Source organism: Myotis yumanensis, unplaced genomic scaffold (assembly GCF_028538775.1).
Source record: "Myotis yumanensis isolate MYYU_CA2020_CCGP unplaced genomic scaffold, mMyoYum1.0.hap1 SCAF_11, whole genome shotgun sequence".
Classification (NCBI taxonomy): domain Eukaryota; kingdom Metazoa; phylum Chordata; class Mammalia; order Chiroptera; family Vespertilionidae; genus Myotis; species Myotis yumanensis.
In genome coordinates, this window is record NW_027223762.1 from 43,057,476 (window position 1) to 43,073,840 (window position 16,365).

The 16,365-nt window shown below is 40.6% G+C and overlaps 1 protein-coding gene across 3 annotated transcripts in view; it reads right to left on the reverse strand.

Annotated features, from left to right (window-relative positions):
* The window catches only part of EXOC6B (exocyst complex component 6B), a 494,441-nt gene that overhangs the window by 208,389 nt on the left and 269,687 nt on the right, over positions 1–16,365 (reverse strand). For all 3 annotated transcript variants that reach the window (XM_070429462.1, XM_070429464.1, XM_070429463.1), the window contains 2 exons: positions 15,844–15,978; positions 2,978–3,157 (listed from right to left, as the gene is read on the reverse strand). In XM_070429462.1, the coding sequence (XP_070285563.1) occupies positions 2,978–3,157; positions 15,844–15,978 (315 nt within the window). The remainder of the gene's footprint in view (positions 1–2,977; positions 3,158–15,843; positions 15,979–16,365) is intronic.

The window sequence follows — 16,365 nt, forward strand, 5'->3', positions numbered from 1 at the left end:
AAATAAAAAGATAGTATTGGCACAGGCAATTGCTGAATGTCATCTTTATCATGTACAAAATTCTTACATACTAGTATACTTTGAACTACTTAAAGATTTTTAATCTATCAGTCTATTTCAGTGTGAGAAGGATATTACTTAAATTATTTTTTTTTGCAATAATATTTCTATATTTGATAGAAATCAACCAACTGAGCCACACCAGCTAGAGCCATTGCTCATATTTTAGTAAGTTGTGTATTTTTAATCAGGAATGTTAAGCTGGATTTTAATAAATGTCGTTTTTAGAAAATGTAAAGATTTATATACTTTATCTCCATCTATTAATGTTATAAATTTTATTAATTTTTTTTAGATTTTAAAATATCAAACCATTCTTGCATTTCTAGAATAAATCCTACAAAGTAGTACTAAATTCCTTTCTTAAAACACTTTGGAATTAACTTACTAAATCTCTATTTTATTTTTTTATCCATAACTGTGAAATTAGTTTGTAGATTGCTCTTTTGTGCTACTTTTATCTTGCTTTGGTATCAAGATGAAGCTAAATGAAATCATCTAGTTTTCTGCAGACCAGTGTTCCCACTAAGCACTAGAAAAGGCAGTAAAAAACTAGAAAAAAAACAAAACACATACTTTAAGACACTAGAATACTGTGAAGTAATAAGGACTAAAGGAAATAAAACTACAAAGAGGGCAAACCTTTTAAAAGTGAGCTGAGGAGCCATCTGCCAAACCTAGGCATTGGAACAGACTGTGAATCTGGTTAGGTCCAGGTAGAGAATAGCTACTGGGGTGAAAAAAATATCACTGAATTTTTGTTGCTTTTATTATGAAGCTGAAGTGCGAAAACTGGAGATTTGAGAATCAGTTCTCTACACAAGACACTTTCTGAAATCTAAATCTGCACAGCTGAGAAAAATAAGGGTCTAAGTCAGGGGTGGGCAACCCCAGGCACGTGTGCCAAACATGGCACGCCAGTAACTTTTGCTGGCATGCGGAACCCTCTCTTATAATCTTCCATTTACAACTTTTTTCTTAATATCGACTTTTTTATTTTTCAGATAAATTCAGTGTAGATGCATCTTAGATAAATAAATAATTTTACATAACAAGTTATCTTAAAGACCATAGACATGGATTGACAAGAAAGGGGAAGAGCAATTTCTATGCCTCTGCCTTAACTCTCCCAGCCTTCCTAGATCCGACCAGTGTTTTGGTTTCATCCACATACGCTTGTGAATCTTTGTTCTCAGTGATGAATTTTGTTAAGTCTCGTAATAGGAGTAGCCTGACGGATGAAAGTAGTAGCTCGTGCATATCTCTGAAAGTCACGAAATATAAACCTGATGTAAAATCTCTGTCATCAGTGATGCAGCAGCAAGTCCCACTGATAATATCAAACGGAGTCATAAAGTTTCTGTCGGACTATCAGTGTACATGTATACATTAAAAATAAATGTATTTTTCATCATCATATACTGTGTTTTTGTCGCTCGAATGAATTTTATTATTTCTTCAAGGTTCTTCACATACGTACACCTTAAGAGATATCAAGTAGGTGTAACATGTTCTCAAAAAAATTAGGGTTGGCACGCAGAAGAATTTTGAGTCAGAGATTTTGCTGGTTTTGGCACGCACTCACAAAAAGGTTGCCCACCCCTGGTCTAAGCCAACCTCTGAAAAGCAAAGTAAGATTTCCCGGTCTTAGTGTTTCAGAGAAAAGACTCACTAGTGGGAGGATTCATGGGAATCTCAGGTGAGAGCTGAAAGCCAACCACATTTTTTTTCCTGTTGGCAATTGTTGATCTGAGTAAGACTCCTCAAGACATTTGGCAAATTCTAAAATCAAAGAAGAAAGGAGGAGGCTAAAGTACTAAGATTTCTTTAGAAAAGAGGAAATTTCCATGATCTTCTTTGTGCTGAAGAGACAATGACCTGCCAAGCTCTCATTAAAAGCACTGAAGAACCACATTCTATCAACAGGGGCAAACCAAAGATACACACAACTGCAATCCAAGCTTGATCCAGATCAGCCCATGATTGGATTAAGGTGATGAGGCTCAAACCACAACTCACCCATCCATTCTACCTACTTAATAAACGAAAAAAGTAAACCAAACCTGGTGGGAGATGATAGCACCAGAAACCTCTACATATTTTAAACACAGGGCTTTATGTCAACCAGAAAGTAATTAGTAGAGATAGGGAAATGTTACCGATAACCAAGAAAAAAAAAGGGATCAGAAAGAAATCCACCAATATGTAGGTAAAGCACACATTAGCATTTATAAACAATGACTTTAAAATGACTGTGATTACATAGCTCAAGAAAAGAGAAAAATTAAATAAAAAGATGGAGAGTCGCCCTAGCTGGTTTGGCTTAGTGACTAGCGCATCGGCCTTCGGACTGAAGGGTCCCGGGTTCGATTCCTGTCAAGGGCATATGCCCGGGGTTGCAGGCTCGATCCCCAATAGGGGGCGTGCAGGAGGCAACTGATCAATGATTCTCTCTCATCATTGATGTTTCTCTCTCTCTTTCCCTCTCCCTTCCTCTCTGAAATCAATAAAAATATATTTAAAAAAAAAAAGATGGAAAGTCTTAGCAGAAAATTTGAAATTATAAAAAAATTAAATGGACATTCTAGGACTAAAAAATACATATCTGAAATCCTAACTCCTAAATTTCTCTTTTATTTCCACCAAGGCATTCACTATGTGTTTGTACTAATTACCCTTAAGTTGGAAGGAATATAAGTAGACATAACGTTAGGGACTATTTTTAGAATAAACAAAATATAAAATTAAATGAAAAAATAATAAAAGAGATCTCTAAATCCTGTTAAGGGATGATGATTATAGAGTGAGCTTTTATAACCTAAAGAGCTTCCAGAAACAGACAAAAATTTTTCACCAAACTCAATTTTAAGAGAACATTTTTCTACATGATGGACAAAGTAAAGCAACTGTCACTTACAGGAAGGTGTGTGAATACAGCAAAGGTGCTACGTAGAAAGGCAATGAGGTCTACTAGGTAGTCACTAGCTTTGTTTCCCAAATCTCCTGTCATCCAATCATAGTCGGCCAGCTGGAGAAACTGGTCAATCTTCTGATTTAAGTTGGTATAAATCTCTTCTTCAGCTGCATGTCTGGCATCCTGTGAAATATGAAATTTTTTAAATCATTCAGACTTTTAGTATAAGCATACCAGAAATTTCTGCTTGGAAACATCGCACACATATCCACTAAATAATAGAATTGGGGATATTAAGTAATATTCCATGAATTTTTCTTTTTTCAAAAGCATAGTGAAATATGTTCCATTTTGTGTTTGCAGGGCAAACTATTATTTTGCTTCACCAAAAAGAAAAACTGGCACTGTCCTTAGCTACGTGCATCCTTTTTCACTTTCATATCTTTGTTCAAAATTACACTCACTCTCAGAATTCCATTCCCTTTCATCTCTTCTGGGACTCCAAGATCCTCCCTTCCTGTAATATCACTCTCCATTTTCACCTTTTCTGTGGTACTTATTTTGCAGTATATTTACATATTATAATATAGGCACTTATCATGTTGACTTATATGAATAATGTTTCCATGGACTTTTCTGTGCTTAGTTCTTTACTTATTTATATAATAATCTACAAGCATGACAATTAACTTGTATGATAATCAACTATCCTGGAATTGCCATTTTACTAAATATTTTCTTTTCATTAATAAACATTTTATTTTAGAAATTTAGGCTTAAAGAAAACTGAGCAGAAAGTACAGAGCATTCACATACACTGCCTCCCTATCTTCCTCGCACTGTTTCCCCTATTAAAACATCTTACATTAGTGTGGTACATTTATTACAATTGATGAACCAATATTGATAATTTATTACTAACTAAAGTCCATAGTTTTGAATTAGGGATTAATCTATATTGTACAGTTTTATGGCTTCTAAGAAATTCATGATGTTATATATTCACCATACAGTATCATAAAGAATAGTTTCCCTGCCCTAAAAATCCATTCAATTCTACCTAGTCATCCCTTCTTCACTCATCCCCTGAATCCTGCAACCACTGATCTTTTTACTTTCTCTACAACTTTGCCTTTTCCAGAGTGTCATATGCTTGGAATCGTATGACATATTGTATGACTGAATAGGATGTTGAATAGATGTAGCTTTTCAGATTGGCTTCTTTTATTTAGCAAAGTACATTCAGGCTTCCTGCATGTCTTTTCATGGCTTGACAGTTCAATCCTTTTCATAACTGAACAACAACATTCCACGGTCTGGATGTGTCAGTTTGTTTATCCATTCATTTCTGGAAGGATATCATTGTAGCTTCAAGTTTTGGTTACTATGAAAAAAACTTCTTTAAGCATTCATGTGTAAGTAGTTGTGTGTCTTAGGTTTTCAACTCACTTGGTTAATACCAAGGAGCATGACTGGTGGGTTGCATGGCAAGACTATGTTCAACCTTTAAGAAACTGACCAACCCATCTTCCAAAATGGCATGACTGAGAGCTGCTGTTGCTCCAGCATTTGGTGCTCTCAGTCATTATAATAGCTGTGTAGTGGTATCTCGTTTTAATTTAATATTCCCTCTCCATTCTTTCATGAGGTGTCTGTTCAGATCGTTTGCCCATTTTCAAATTGGTTTGTTTACTTGTTGTTGAGTTTTACCAGTTCTCTATATATTTTGGATGTAAGTCCTTTATGAGATATGCATTTTACAAATAGTTTCTCCCAGTCTGTGGCTTGTCTTCTCATTCTCTTAACAGTGTCTTTCCCAGAGCAGAAGGTTTCAATTTAATGAAGTCCAACTTAATATTACCTTTGGTGGACTATGTTTTTGGTGTTTTAGTTAAAAAGTCATAGCCAAATGAAAGGTCATCAAGATTTTCCCTTATATTATTTTCTACGCATTTTATAGTTTTGTGTTTACTTGTAAGTCTGTGATCCATTTTGAATTAATTTTTGTGAAAAATGTAAGATTTGTGTCTAGATTCATTTTTTCCCCTTTTTTCCATGTGGATGTCCAGATGTTCTAACAACACTTATTAAAAAGACTCCTTTCTCCAATATACACTAAATGACTTGCTGGAATTTGGACTGCAATTATTTCAAATCTATATATCAAGTTAGGAAGAACTGATACCTTGATAAAATATTGAGTGTTCCCTATCCATAAATAAGGAACATATCTCCATTTATTTAGATCAGTGGTCGGCAAACTGCGGCTCTCGAGTCACATGCAGCTCTTTGGCCCCTTGAGTGTGGCTCTTCCACAAAATACCACATGCGGGCGCGCACGTTCAGTGCGATTGAACTTCATGGCCCATGCGCAGAAGTCGGTATTTTGTGGAAGAGCCACACTCAAGGGGCCAAAGAGCCGCATGTGGCTCTCGAGCCACAGTTTGCCGACTACTGATTTAGATCATTATTCTTTGATTTCTTTTCATCAGAGTTTTATAGGATTCCTCACATAGACCTTTTTTATTTTTTAGAGTTATACATATTTCTTTTTTATGTTAATGTAAATGATATTGTGTTTTAATGACAAATTCGAGCTGTTTGTTACTAGTATAATAAGAAAACAAAGGACTTCTGTATATTCACCTTGTATCCTCAACCTTGCTATTCTCTACGAGACTGATATTTGAATATAGCATGGTTGAGGATATAGGGTTAATATAGTTATCAGTTCTGGTAGAGTTTGTGAAAAGTGTTTTCTTTGTTGTTGTTGTCAATTCTTTCTTATTTTCAACATAGACAACCATGTCATCTGCAAACAAGTCAGTTTTATTTCTACCTCCTCAATCTGTAGATCTCATATTTCCTGTCTTATTGCATGCTGAATAGAGGGGATCCCTTCCTTTTTCCTGATTTTAGGAGGAAAGCTTCTAGTTTCTCACTATCAAGTATGTTGTTAGCTATACAGCTTCTGAAGATGTTTAGGAAATTTCCATTCTAGTTTGCTGAGAGGTTTTATCATGAATAGATGCTGGATACTGTCAAATGCTTTTTCTGCATCTACTAAAATGATTGTTTGATTTTTCTTTTTTAGCCCACTGATGTGATTGATTATATTAATTGATTTCTGAATGTTGGATGAGCCTTGCAGTTGAAATAAATGCCAATTGGTTGCACTGTACAGTTGACATTTGAACTGTTTGGGTCCACTTAAATGTGGATTTTTTCCCCAATAAATACTATAAGTATGTTTTCTTTTCTTTGTGATTTTAATAACATTTTCTTTTCCCTGGCTTATTTCATTGTAATAATACATATATAATACATATAACATATAAAATATGTGTTAATTGACTGTTTATGATTAAGGTTTCTGGTCAAACAGTAGGCTGTTAGTTGTTAAGTTTTTGGTGAGTCAAAAATTATAACACATATTTTCGACTATTCAGGGGGTCAGCCCATAACCCCTATAACTGTTCAAGAGTCAACTCTGTATGCTTCTGATACATGTTGAATTCAATCTGTTAATATTTTGCTAAGTATTTTTGCATCTATATTCATAAGAGATATTGGTTTGTTGATTCCCTTTCTTGAAATGTTTGGTTGGTATGAGAGTAATCCTGGCCTCCAACAATGAGGAAGGAAGTATTGCCTCTACTTCAGCTTTGTTAGGGTATTATTGACAAAATTGTAAGATATCTAGAATGTACTATGGAAGGATTAGATATAGGTATACATCGGAACAGGATTCCCCACATCAATTAGCACATCCATCACCCCACAGTTATTCATCACTATAAAACTATAGGTATAGAGTTATTCACAATATTCCTTTATTACTCTTTTAATGTACATGGAATCAATAGTGAGGGCTCCTCTTTCATTTATGATATTAGTACTTGTGTCTTCTCTATTTTATTCTTAGCCTGGTTCAAGGTTTAATTTTATGGATCTTTCTAAGAATCAGTGTTTGGTTTGACCAATTTTCTCTTTGGATTTTCCATTCTAATTTCTGCTCTATTTTTTTTAAAAGATTCGTTTGCATTTAATTTGCTCTATTTTTCTAGTTTCCTAAGGTAGGAGCTTAGATGATTGCTATTAGAAAATTATTTCTTTCAAATATATACAATTAATGGTATACATTTCTCTCTAAGCACTGTTTTCACTGATGCCACAAATTTTGAAAAGCTGTATTTTATTTTCATTCTATTGGAAATACTTTTAAATTTCTCTTGAGACTTTTTCTTTGACCCAGGTGTTATTTTGAAGTGTGTTGGTTATCTCCAAATATTTGGGGAATGTTTTGCTATCTTTCTGTTAATTATTTCCATAGTTTAATTCTATGTAGTCTAAGAGCAAGCTTTGTATGATTTCTATTCATTAAAATTTGTTATGGTGTGTATTATTACCTAAACATGGTCTGTCTTGGTGAATGTTCTTAATATCTTGAGAAGAATGTGCATTCCCTGTTTTTAGATAAAGTATTCAACTTGACCCAGTTGGTTGATTGTACTATTCAGTTAAACTATATCCTTACTGATTTTCTGCCTTCCACATTTGTCAATTACTGATAGAGGGGCCTTCTACGAGATGTTAGCAGGAAGAGATGTTGACTTATAACTTCCTTTTTAGTATCTTTTTAAATGCTCATACATTTTTTTCTCATTTGAGTTATTTGTAAATAATTTTAGATAATATTCTAACACTAATCATCCTTGCTTTCTTCTCTTTACTTTTACCTTTAATTGTGCAGATAAATTTTTGTGGTTACTGTTTTGGGGGGTGTGTGTGTATGTTTGAATCATTGAACTAAGTTTGCTTAGTTCAAAAATCTTACTCTACTCTTTCTCTTATAACCCCATACCCAATCCAACAATAAACTTGCCATCTCTTCCTTTAAAAATATTTCTGACCATTTCCATCCCACCACTGTAATTCAAGTAAACACTATCTCTTACCTGGACGGCTGCAATAATCTCCAAATTGGGCTCTCTTCTTCAACCCTACTGATCCACGATGTATTTGCTTTCTACACAGTAACCAACGTTACCCACCAATATATAAATCCATTTATCACCATCACTTCCATCTTCTAATGGCCTCAAATTTCATTCCAGGATAAAATCTTATGTATTTCCTGTGACCTACAAGGCTAGAAATTATCTGACTCCTATCTGATCTCTTATCACTCCTACCACCAATGATAGACACATCACTGCTGACTGACCTCCTTATACTCCTTGAACACACCAATGCCTACTATTGCACAGCTCCCTCTGACCAAAATGCTATCAGAAATTCAAATGATTCCATTCTCATTTCATTCAGGTCACTTATTTTTCTTCCTACTTCTTACCATTCCCTCACATTAAATTAGATTTTGTGTGTGTATGTTTATGAACTATCATCCCCATTTATCAACTAGCATATAAGACTTGTTTATTTAGTTCATACCTATAAATTGTCTGGTATGTAGTGGATGCTTTATAGAAACTTGTAGAATCAATGAGAGATTTAATGTATATAATATATTATCCTAGTACGTCTCACGTTGTTCTGTATAGAACTTACAGGCTCTGCCATCTGTGTAGATTATAAACTCTAAGGACTAAGAATTATTTTTTCTCTAAGAATCTAACACATTATTGCATAGTAAGTATACAAACAATATTTGTGATGGAGTAAATGAATAAATACTTTCATTCTATTTTGTAAGGGAATGAAGACATTCTTATGAACAAGGAAAACAATGAAAAAATTATGATGCGTATGGCAAAAAAAGGGAACACTGCAAGAAAATACCTTGAAGACCTCCTAATTCTTCTTGCCCCTTTTTCAGCATAAAGATTTCCATCTGCAAGGGAAAGTTTTCTGGAAACAGTAGCTTAGGAAAATACACAACATGTAGCTGTTATAATTGCCATGTTTACACTGAGTTCTGAGTTAGCTGGTCTGAAATGATCTGGTAAAAATAAACTCCCAATGTGTTTTACGCAACCAGTGTTTCCAATAAGCACTGTCGACATGACCTTTCATGGTCTCCAGAACCTCTCCTTTACTAAGCACTTAACTGGCTGCTCAACCCCTATGGCTTCCTGTCTGCCTTTAATTTTCCCTCAGCGATTTTAATGCTAAAGCAACAACAAAATATACAAGCTATTCTCTGAGAGGACATCTGACCATGGTCTGAAAAGCCCTTGAAATAAAAAAATTGAGATAGATTAGGGGAAGAGTAAAAGTACCTATTACATATTCCCCCTATGATACACAAGTATAAATGATCCTCATGTTTTCTCTAATGCTTTATTCTCTGCTGAACACTTAACTATAGTCCCACTTCGCCCTCCCTACATTTTCTCTCCTAGAGATATTTTGGCTTCCACAGTAAATCAAGGGAAAATACATATGTTAATCTTCACCTGAGGGTATTTTTTCCACTGATTTTTAGAGAGAGTTGAAGGGAAGGAAGGAAGGAAGGAAGGAAGGAAGGAAGGAAGGAAGGAAGGAAGGAAGGAAGGAAGGAAGGAAGGAAGGAAGGGTGAGAAAGAGAGAGAGAAAGAGAGAGAGAGAGAGAGAGTGAGAGAGAGAGAGAGAGAGAGACATCACTTGGTTGCGTCCTGTATTTGCCTAACTAGGGCCGGGGATTGAACCTGCAACCCAGGTATGTGCCCTTGACTGGGAATCAAACCCAAGACCCTTGTGTGTGGGTGCTGACATTCTAATCATTTCGCCACACCAGCCAGCGCTGGATATATTTTGGATACAATATTACCCATGCTCCATAATAATGCTAATATTTAAGAGTAATTATAATTCTTATTAAACTGCCTAGGGTCATTTATTCTGAAGTTCTTAAAGCTTTTGTCATATTTTCATAATCATTCTTGGGGCCTCTTTATTTATTTTTTGTTTGTTTTTAAAAATGTTTTTACTGAGTTTTGAGAGAGAGGGGAAGGGAGAGGGAGAGATAGAAACATTGATAAGAGAGGAACATTGATTGGCTGCTTCCTTCACACCCCCTAACTGGGGATCGAGCTCGCAACATGGGCATGTGCTCTGACAGGGAGTCATACCATCAACCTCCTGGTGCATTGGTCTATGCTCAACCACTGAGCCATAGACGACCAAACTAGTTTCGTGGGGCGACTAGGCTGGCAGGGGGGTTAAATAAGCCCTTTCCTCACTAAAAGATTATCAATATTAACATAATAAAAAAAATGATTGAAAAGTTTATAAGATACACACATAATATAACTTTGTTTTAAGTAATTTTATAGGTAATTTGAAATAACCCATGGTCACACCTTGAACATGTGACTCATCTAGCAGCTGACCTACCTAAAGAATATTTTGTGGTTGACCACCTCATTTTTATCCTTTATCATTTATCCTTTTTCAGTCTAATTGAGGTACTACTGAAAATAAAATTATAAGCTCTTTAAAATAAAATGGACATATAGTGATTTGATATCCTATATATAAAAGGCTAATATGCAGATAGTCCGAATGGTGGAACAACTGAACTGGTCGCAATGACGTGCGCTGACCAGCAGGGGGCACGCGCAGAACATGGCAGGCATCAGCAGCAGGCAAAAGAGCACAGAACATGGCAGGCATTGGTTGCAGCAGGATGATGGAGCAAGTGAGCGGGGGCACCAGACCAAGGCAGGGCGCCGGTTGCTGTCATCAGGGCAGCCTCTGGTGGTTACTTAAAATTCTTTGCTCTCACACGCCACGTTCCTGCCTTTCGCACACACCTGCTTCTGGCACTGGCCCTGCTCACACCCGCTGCTGGAGCCATAGCTGCCACTCACACCTACTGCTGGCACCGGCCCCGCTCGCACCTGCTGCTGGCACCAGCCCCATCACTCCACATTGTCAGTGGGTGCTAGTGGGGCCAGCCAGTGCATGGGAGCAGCAGCGGCGGGAGCAGGGCTGATGGTAGACAGGGGACCAAGGGCCACAGCGGGAGGGGCCTGGTGAGGGCACGGAGGATGGGCGGAGACCTGCCCCTGTGATCACCACAGCCTTGCAGCCCACAGTTCTTTTCAACGTGCATGAATTCATGCACTGGGCTCCTAGTCCTATCTACACTAATAAAAGAGAAACATGGTAATTAGCGTACGACCGCTACCCTTCCCATTGGCTAATCAGCATATCCTTATGCAAATTAACTGTCAGCCAAGATGGCGGCCGGCAGCCATGCACTGAAGCGAACAGGGAGGCTTGCTAGCTCCAGTGATGGCGAACTCCAACGTTCCCCGCCTGACTTGCCGGCCTCTCAGCTGCAACTCTAAGCAACTATGTTGCAAATATAGAAGTTAAACAAAACCCTAGAAACCAGCTTTCAGTCAGCCGGGCTTCAGCCAGCCGGACCGAAACATTGTATCAAATACAGAAGGTAAAGGCCAGAAACCTGCTTTCAGCAGCGAGGCCTCAGAGCTAAAGCTGGCCCAGAATAGAAAAAAAAAAAAAGAAAAAAAGGAGCAGTTGGGAGCTTCAGTCACCCGCCAGCCTGAAAATGGCCCTCAGCCCCTCACCCAGACTGGCTAGGCACCCCAGTGGGGACCCCCTCCCTGATCCAGGAAACCCTTCAGGGCAAACCAGCTGGCCCCCACCCATGCACCAGGCCTCTATTCTATATAGTAAAAGGGTAATATGCCTCCCAGCACCGGGATCAGCGGAGCAGCAAGGCTCCTGGCACCGGGATCAGCGTGACAGGGGGCAGCGCCCAAATCCCCTGATCGCCCTGCGGCTCTGTGAGTGACAGGGGGCGGGGCCACAACCTCCCTATCCGCCCTGCTCTGTTTGTGACAGGGGAAGGCGCCCCAACCCCCTGATCAGCCCTGCTCTGTGCCTGATAGGGGGGAGCTCCCCAATCCCCTGATCACCCTGCGGCTCTGTGTGTGACAGGGGGGAGCTCCCCAACCCCCTGATCGCCCTGTGGCTCTGTGTGTGACAGGGGGCGGGGCCACAACCTCCCTATCTGCCCTGCTCTGTTCGTGACAGGGGAAGGCGCCCCAACCTCCTGATCAGCCCTGCTCTGTGCCTGATAGGGGAGAGCTCCCCAATCCTCTGATCGCCCTGCGGCTCTGTATTTGACAGGGTGCGGCGCACCAACCCCCTGATCGGCCCTGCTCTGTGTGTGACAGGGTGCGGCGCCCCAACCCCCCCGCCCCCCCACGGGCCCTGCTCTGTGTGTGACAGGGTAGAGCCATAACCTCTCCATCGGCCCTGCCCTGAGTGTGACATTGGCGGCACCCCAACCCCCTGATCGGCCCTGCTCTGTGGGTGATAGAGGGTGGCACCCCAACCCCCCTCCACGAGCCTTGCTCTGTGTGTGACAGGGTAGAGCCATAACCTCCCCATTGGCCCTGCCCTGAGTATGACAGGGTGCAGCACCCCAACCCCTTGATCCGCCCTGCTCTTGTGTGTGACAGGGGGCGGTGCCCCAACTCCCCTATCTGCCCTACTCTGTGAGTGACAGGGGGGAGCTCCTCAACCCCCTGATGGGCCCTGCTCTGTGCGTGACAGGGGGGAGCTCCCCAACCCCCTGATCGACCCTGCTCTGTGTGTGAGAGGGTACGGAACCCCAACCCCCCTGATGGGTCCTGCTCTGTGAGTGACAGGGGGCAGCGCCCCAACCCCCTGATCGGCCCTGCTCTGTGCGTGACAGGGGGCAGCGCCCCAACCCCCTGATCGGCCCTGCTCTGTGCGTGACGGGGGTGGCGCCGCAACCTCCCCATCGACCCTGCCTTGAGTGTGACAGGGGGCGGTGCCCCAACCCCCCAATCGGCCCTACCCTGAGCATGACTGAGGGTGGCATCGCAACCTCCCGATCTGCCCTGCTCTGTGAATGACGGGTCAGCGCCCCAACTCCCCAATCAGCCCTGCTCTGAGCCTGACCAGGGGCTGCACCTAGGGATTGGGCGTGCCCTCTGCCACCTGGGAGCAGGCCTAAGCCAGCAGATTGTTATCTCCCGAGGGGTCCCAGACTGCGAGAGGGCACAGGCCGGGCTGGGGGACCCCCCCCCCCAGTGCACAAATTTTTGTGCACCGGGCCTCTAGTCTATATATATAAAAGCCTAAGTGACCATCACAACTGAACAGACGACCAAACAGGTTGCTTGGGGTGACCAGGCCGGCAGGAGGGTCAGTGAGGGGGCGCTCAAATGACCAAGCAGCAGGTTGTGTGGGACGACCAGGCCCATAGCAGGGGCAGTTGGGCGTGACTAAATGACCAAACAGCATGCTGCGTGGGGTGACCAGGCCCGTAGGGGCTGCAGATGGGGGTGGCCAGGCTGGCGGGGGGCGGCAGTGAGGGGCGACCAGGCCAGCAGAGGGGGGCAGTGAAGGGTGACCAGGCCAGTGTGCGGGGCATTATGGGGCAACCAGGCAGGCAGGGGGGCAGTTGAAGGCAACAAGGCTGGAATGGGGGGCAGTAAGGGGTGACCAGGCCAGCAGGGGGGCAGTAAGGGGTGACCAGGCCGGCGGGGGGTGGGGGGGGCAGTTAGGGGTGACCCAGCCAGCAGGGTGGGGCAGTTGGGGGCAACTAGGCTGGCAGGGGGGGCAGTTGGGGGTGACCAGTCCAGCATGGGGGGCAGTTAGGGGTGATCAGGCAGGCAGACAGGTTAGCAGTTAGGAGCCAGTGGTCCCAGGTTGTGAGAGGAATGTCCGGCAGTCGGACATTCCCCAAGGGGTCCCAGATTGGAAAGGGTGCAGGCTGGGCTGTGGGGACCCCCCACCCCCACCCCATGCACAATTTCATGCACCGGGCCTCTAGTCTATATTATAAAAGGCCTGTGGCCCTAACACTGTAACAACCAAAGACCAGCACAGGTGGGTGGGGCTGTGAGCGCAGCGGGGTGCGCGTAAGTGGGTGGGGCCACGCGATTTCTCACACTAGGCTTCTAGTATAGTAATAAAAGAGCTAATATGCTAATTAGACCAGACAGCAGAACGATTTTCCACAACGACCTTCCGCAATGACCTTACAGAATGACCAGTGGGCAGGGCCACAGGGCCTCTAGGCAGCTGGGGCTGCGAGGGCCAAGCTCCTTGCACGAATTTCGTGCATTGGGCCTCTAGTACGTTTATATTGTGAAAGAATACCCACATCTAGTTAGTCAATATATTCATCTCCTCACATAGTTTATTTAATAAAAACATTTATATTTTATTCTCATCAAATTTTAGTTATACAATACAGTATTATCAACTATATTCACCACATTTTATATTAGATCTTCAAACCTCATTCATCTTATAGCTGAAATTTTGTACCCTTTTACCAATTTCTACTTCTCTCAGTCCCTGGCAACAACTTTTCTATTCTCTGTGTCTATGAGTTTGACTTTTTTGAAAAAGATTCCACATATAAGTGATACCATGCAGTATTTGTCATTCTCTGTCTGGCTTATTTACTTAGCATAATGCCTCAAGGTTCATCTATGTTGTCACAGTGGCAGGTTTTCCTCATTTTTCATGGTTAAATAATATTTCTTTGTATACATGCACCACATTTTCTTTATCCACTCATCTGTTGATGGACATTTAGGTTGTTTCCATGTCTTAGCTATCACAAATAATTCTGCAGTGAAAATGGAAGTATAGATATCTCTCGAAGATGTTTTTGATTTCTTTGAATATACACCCAGAAGTGAGATCATGGGATCATATGATAGTACTATTTTTAATTTCTCGAGAAATTTCCATACTGTTTTCCATAGTAGCTGTACCAGGTAAAAGTCCCACCAACAGTATGCAAGGGTTTTCTCCACATGCTTGTCAGCATTTGTTACCTCTTTATTTTTGATGACACCCATTCTAACAGGTGTGAGTTGATATCTCATTGTGGTTGTCATTTGCATTTCCTTGATGACTAGTGATGTTGAACAGCTTTTTCAATTACCTGTTGGCCATTTCTATGTCTTTTTTAGAAAAATGTTTATTCAGTTTCTCTGCCCATATTTTAATGGAGTTGTTTGAATTTTTTCACTACTGAGTGGTAAAAGTCCTTTATATATTTTGGATATTAACCCATTATCATATATATGAATTACAAATATTCTCTCCCTTTTCATCAGTTGCTTTTTCATATTATTGATGATTTCCTTTACTATACAGAAGCTTTTTAGTTTGATGGAGTCCCACCTGTCTATCTTTGCTTTTGTTGCTTTACTTTTGCTTTTGGTGTCAAATAGAAAATTACTGCTACAACCAGTATCAAGGAGCTTACTTGCTATGTTTTTTTCTCTTACTTTCCTAGTTTCAGCCTTACATTCAAGTCTCTCTAATCTATTTTAAGCTGATTTTTGTATATGGTATAAGATAGGGGTGCAGTTTCATCCTTTTGCATGTGACTGTCCCATTTTGCCAACACCATTTTTTTGAAGATACTGCCCTCTCCCCATCTTAAAGTCTTGGCTCCTTTGTTGAAAATTAATTGACCTTATATGCGTGGGTTTAGTTCTGGGCTTTCTATTTTGTTCCATTGACTTTGTGTCTATTTTTATGCCAATACCATACTGTTTTGATTACTACAGCTTTGTAATATAATTTGAAATCAGGAAGCATGATGCCTCCTGCTTTCTTTCTCAAGATTGCTTTGGCAATTCAGGATGTTCCTCTTTTTTTATTCTTATAACAGAAAAAGAAAAGATAATTCTAACAATTTTTATCTTTCATAAAATTTAATAAGCAATGGAAGTCAAATTTGATTTCTTCTCTTAAATCTACTCTCAAGGCAAGGTACCAATAAATAGGGAAAGGGGATAAAAGGATAGCATACTGCTATGCAACCTGGAAGAAACAAAGCCATGCTAGGTAGAATAGCCCAGACTATGCCTGCCTGCTGCAGGGCCTCTCACCTTAAAAGTCGTGGTGCCATACAGCTTGCTGGTATGGACTGTCTCTGGAAGCACATTAGTGATATTGGTGATGAATTCTTCCAAGTACTTACAGGATTTCTCCAAGTGTGTTGTATTGATAATAATCTGGACAAGCTGGAAAATAGCAAGCACATGCATGAATCATTTGACTATTTACCCTAGGATGAATGGCTCCATATGAATCTGCTGGTACAAGAAAAACAAAAGGCATAATGGCAGAGGTCATCTGCATTCTACAAAAGGCATTTTGAAGCAGGGGTACTACGTCATCTATGAAACTTTCTCTGCTTACCAAGAACATCTTGTATTCCCCCACTATCTGTAGGAGCTCTTGTCACTCTATTTTAAACACATGTTTTCTTCTGTTTAAAAAAGACTAGACTAAGAGAAAAAAAAAACTAATAGTGTTTAGCATAATGCCTCGCCTTAAATAACAGCCAAATAAATTAAATAAGTAAACTCCACTAAAAGAACAAGAATAATTGAAATGGCAAGAAAAAG